We start from the raw sequence: 4,081 nt of genomic DNA, 5'->3' as shown, positions 1-4,081 counted from the left end.
TTATTGCACCCAAATTGGTAAGCTTGACATATATTTCAAAAGAAAAGAAAAATATCACAATGGTATAATTTTTTGGAAAATATCTTCGAGATATAGTAAAACTGTAAGGTTCACCGTGTGGGAAGCTCAAGGTAAAGGCTCCAAACTGGCCAATTCACTTGCACATAATTACTCCCTCCGTTCATAAATATAAGAACCTAAGATGTTTTGAATTTTTTTATATAAACTACATATATAGACCGAAATGAGTAAACAAACACATTAAAGCGTGTCTATATACATCCGATTCAAACAAAATTAGAACATCTTATATTTGTGAACAAAGGGAGTATAAAATCTCAAAAGATTCTGATTTAGCAAAATATCATAAAATCATATGGATAAAATGTCGCCTCAAATCGTATTGGCATATCACTAGAAACATTAGAGATGCTATAAATCCGAAAAGCATAACAAAATTTAGGGGCAAGATAGTTTGTAGGTTGGTTGCCATGATGTATTTACAGTGACACTGCTGTCGCATGTGGATGTGGTACCCAAAACCGAACAGGATCTAATCATTAAAGGGAAACTGAACAAGAGAGGGCGCAGAAGGGCGACCCAAATAGTAGAAGTTAAAACAAAATGTTAATCATGTTTGATGGCTCTCATCACATCCATTGCGATTACATTTCTGTTTTGGACCGAGAACAAGTACACTTTCATCCCATTTGGGTAGCCTAATTAGCTTGCCATGGACACATGCTTCGTGCCGCCTGATGCTGCTGCCCTGCCTTGCCTCCTGTAGGCCGCGCCAAGCTGCCTCCACCGGACGAGGCTAGAGCACCGGCCGGAGAGACGGAGACGACGATGATTCTTCAGAATACAGATCTTGTCGATCCAAACAAAACATTCAGCGGCCAGCCGGTTAGCTTGCGACCGACACCTTCCTGGACTGCCGCTGCACACGGTGGGACTCCGTCTCCGCCGAGAACCGCTGCTGCCTCCGCGCGGCCTGATTGGCGCAGACGGCGTCGAGGTGCATCTGCTCGTGGCGGCACTCCTCGCTGCAGTAGGGCGTGTCCCCTCTGTACATGAAGACGTCGCGGTCGCGCGCCAGCTGCTTGGCGCAGAGCGCGCACGCGTCCATCGCCAGCATGCCGGCCTCGCCGAGCAGCTCGGCGCCGAAGAAGAAGGAGCAGGCCACTGATGCCGCCATGGTATGTGTGAGTAGGTGACTTTCGAGCAAAATGCGGAGCAGAGCAGAGCTGAGCTTGGTGGTGCGAGGAGGGAGGAAGAGGAGAGCGAGCGAGTTGGGTGAAGAAAGAAGGGGAAGGCTCGGGTATATATGGTGCGTGGAGACGGACACGGCAACGGCGTCGGAGTACCGTGGTCCGGTGCGCCCACGGGTCGGGCAATGCTGCGATCGGCTCCACTGAGAGGAAAACGACGGCAATCGTGGGATGTCCGGGCGAGGTCGACCAGGTCCCGAAGGAGACATCTGTCTGGAACGTCCCTGTTGTTGTAAGTTGAGATATTTTCAAGTTCAAAGAAAGAGTTGTGATATTTTGTGACGACTAGAAATGTAGGCCTAGTTGAAAACTCTTGAAAATACAATTAGCAACTATACTAGACTGGTCGCATATCATTGGAGAAGAATTCGTCGTGCCTCCTCTAGTCGTAGACTTGGGCATGAATTATTCTGATTGTACATACATCAGTATAAGTTTAGGCTGCTTCGGTTTTTTTTTAAACACAGTACAGACGCAATCGCTCATACACGCCCATACACTCATCCTTATGAATGCACATACGCACACCCTACTCCTATGAGCACCGTATCATCTTGAAATTTATGAAATCACTGTAGGCACCTCGTCGTCGACGGGAACGTCTCCTCTCACTGAATACGAATCGCCGAAAATTCTGAAATAATTCAGAAATAAATACGAGTACCATGACTTGAACCCTGATGGGTTGGGATACCACACTCCATCTAACCATTGATTCGATGCTTCGCTTAAACTAGTGCTAAGGTTTAGTGTGGATAATTAGCTCGCCATGCTTTTTGCCAACATAGGACCGATAGGACACAGGTGCCCACATGGTTAGCCCACGCCAATAACACAAATGCCTGTACATGATATTTTTATCGGACACATGATGAAGAAAAGAAAATACAGAACAGAAATTAAAAATCTGGAGGTCCCCTCCTTCAAGTTAAGTGCCATAACCATACGGGAGGGCAATCTTGAGCTGTGGTGCATCCGTACGACCGTGCATGCTCGCCACGGCAGCAACTCTTGAACAGTGGACTCGCGCGCACGCTAGCGGCAGCTGCAAGCAATTTGTGCGGCCATTTGCAGTCTTTAAACTTCAGGCTCAAGGATGCTGCTTGAGGAAAATGCGAGATTATTGACCGGACAGTTGCAAGCCAGGTTTGTTTAGCGCATGTACAATGGTTGATAAGATAGTCTTATCTGGGCTTCCATCAAGCCATTACTACGTCGATTTCGTTAGAAATCGAGGATCTTTTAACAATACCCTCTAAGGGATGGTTAGTCCAAGATGCGGAACAACAGAGTTTTTTTTTGGAGATCCCCAAAATGGCACATTCCCGAAGAGCTATATACTCTTTTTGCTGATCAAGGACGATCACAATGTCTGGCAATCTCGTCATTTATTGGATCCCGCCAAAGACATGGAAAGGGATGTTTTTATGTTAGCAGACGAAGCCAAAGCTTATGGACTTGTCGATATTGTAGGGGATGAAATGATTGACAAGCACTGCGATACTGATCCAGTGTGGTTTCCAGAAAGGGATGGATATTAAATGATAGGAAGTGCTAGGAAGTGAAATAGAATGAAATAGAGCCACTTTGGGCTTCCCTATGAAATGAGGCATGGAACGGAGCCACTACGAAGAAATTATGGGAGTTACGAAAGAAGCTTCGGACTCATATTGTTCATGGGTTGAGAGCGGGAGTTGAACTCTAGGAGGTCGAATCCCCCCTTGTTCCTCAGTAGCTTAGTGGTAGAGCGGTCGGCTGTTAACTGATGAGAAACCCTGGAATTAAAAAAGGGCAATCCTGAGCCAAATCCGTGTTTTGAGAAAACAAGGGGTTCTCGAACTAGAATACAAAGGAAAAGGATAGGTGCAGAGACTCAATGGAAGCTGTTCTAACGAATCGAGTTAATTACGTTGTGTTGTTAGTGGAATTCCTTCTAGTTCTAAGTTTTGCATGTAATTTAGACATGACAAAGAAAAATGTCTATAATGAGTCATCTCTTAGCCTTATCTTTAATAACTAGCAATTCCTAAAAATATGGTGAGACATATTATGCTAAGAGATCATTTTTTGTCTTACCTTAAATAAGAGAAGACAAACCTTCTTTTATGAGTTCTCTCTCCTTCACCTTATAACTTATCCTACGTGGTACTTGTAAGATAGCATCGTTGGACATGCCATTAGCTAGCTCGGGGATCATGCATGTTTCGTATCATGGGGTGGCCGTTGAGCGTTGAAAGAATCAACTCAAGATTCCATTGGCACCCTCAGTCCACCGGTCTTTCTTGCCGGCGAGGCAGGTAGGTCTCGTCCTGGGAAGCAGCTTTTCTCAAGATCTGCACGTGATTTTTTTTTTTTTGCAGATTCCTCGAGTAACGCTCACGGATCAGACGTAAATTTAAGCCTGGGAATAGTTTCACATCCAAACTAAAATTAGTCCAACCCATAGCACTACACGCCAAGGATCCAAACCAAACCGATCCAAAATGAATCAGCTAGAACCCAGACCAAACCAAATTGTATGTTTTTTCAACCCAGTATCATCCAAACTGTTTCTGATTTTTGGATTGAGATCACAAGCTCACACCATGGACGAAGCCAAACGTGTAACACACCAAAAAAAAATTTGATTAGGTTTTATCAAATATTTTGTTCTCCAAATTGGGAGGAGGTTATTTAAATTTTTCTTAAGAACTCTCCTTCTCAAAAATTTTATGACAAATATTTTATGTGTGCTTCTCAACCTTGATTTTTGGTCTTGAGGGCTTTTCATTTGGTGTTCACTCAACACAAATAACTTTGGAAAGTTTTTC

At 44.3% G+C, this 4,081-nt stretch overlaps 1 protein-coding gene across 1 annotated transcript; it reads right to left on the bottom strand.

The window, feature by feature from the left end:
• Window positions 1–403: 403 nt before the first annotated feature.
• On the bottom strand, window positions 404–1,292 carry LOC125534059 (uncharacterized). Its single transcript, XM_048697360.2, has one exon. The coding sequence runs from the start codon at window positions 1,196–1,198 to the stop codon at window positions 908–910; it is 291 nt and encodes a 96-aa protein (XP_048553317.2). The 5' UTR covers window positions 1,199–1,292; the 3' UTR covers window positions 404–907.
• Between the last annotated feature and the right edge of the window lie 2,789 nt (window positions 1,293–4,081).

Source organism: Triticum urartu, chromosome 2A (assembly GCF_056163025.1).
Source record: "Triticum urartu cultivar PI428250 chromosome 2A, HENAU_Tu73, whole genome shotgun sequence".
NCBI classification, from domain to species: Eukaryota; Viridiplantae; Streptophyta; class Magnoliopsida; order Poales; family Poaceae; genus Triticum; species Triticum urartu.
This window is presented reverse-complemented; position numbering and strand designations above follow the sequence as displayed.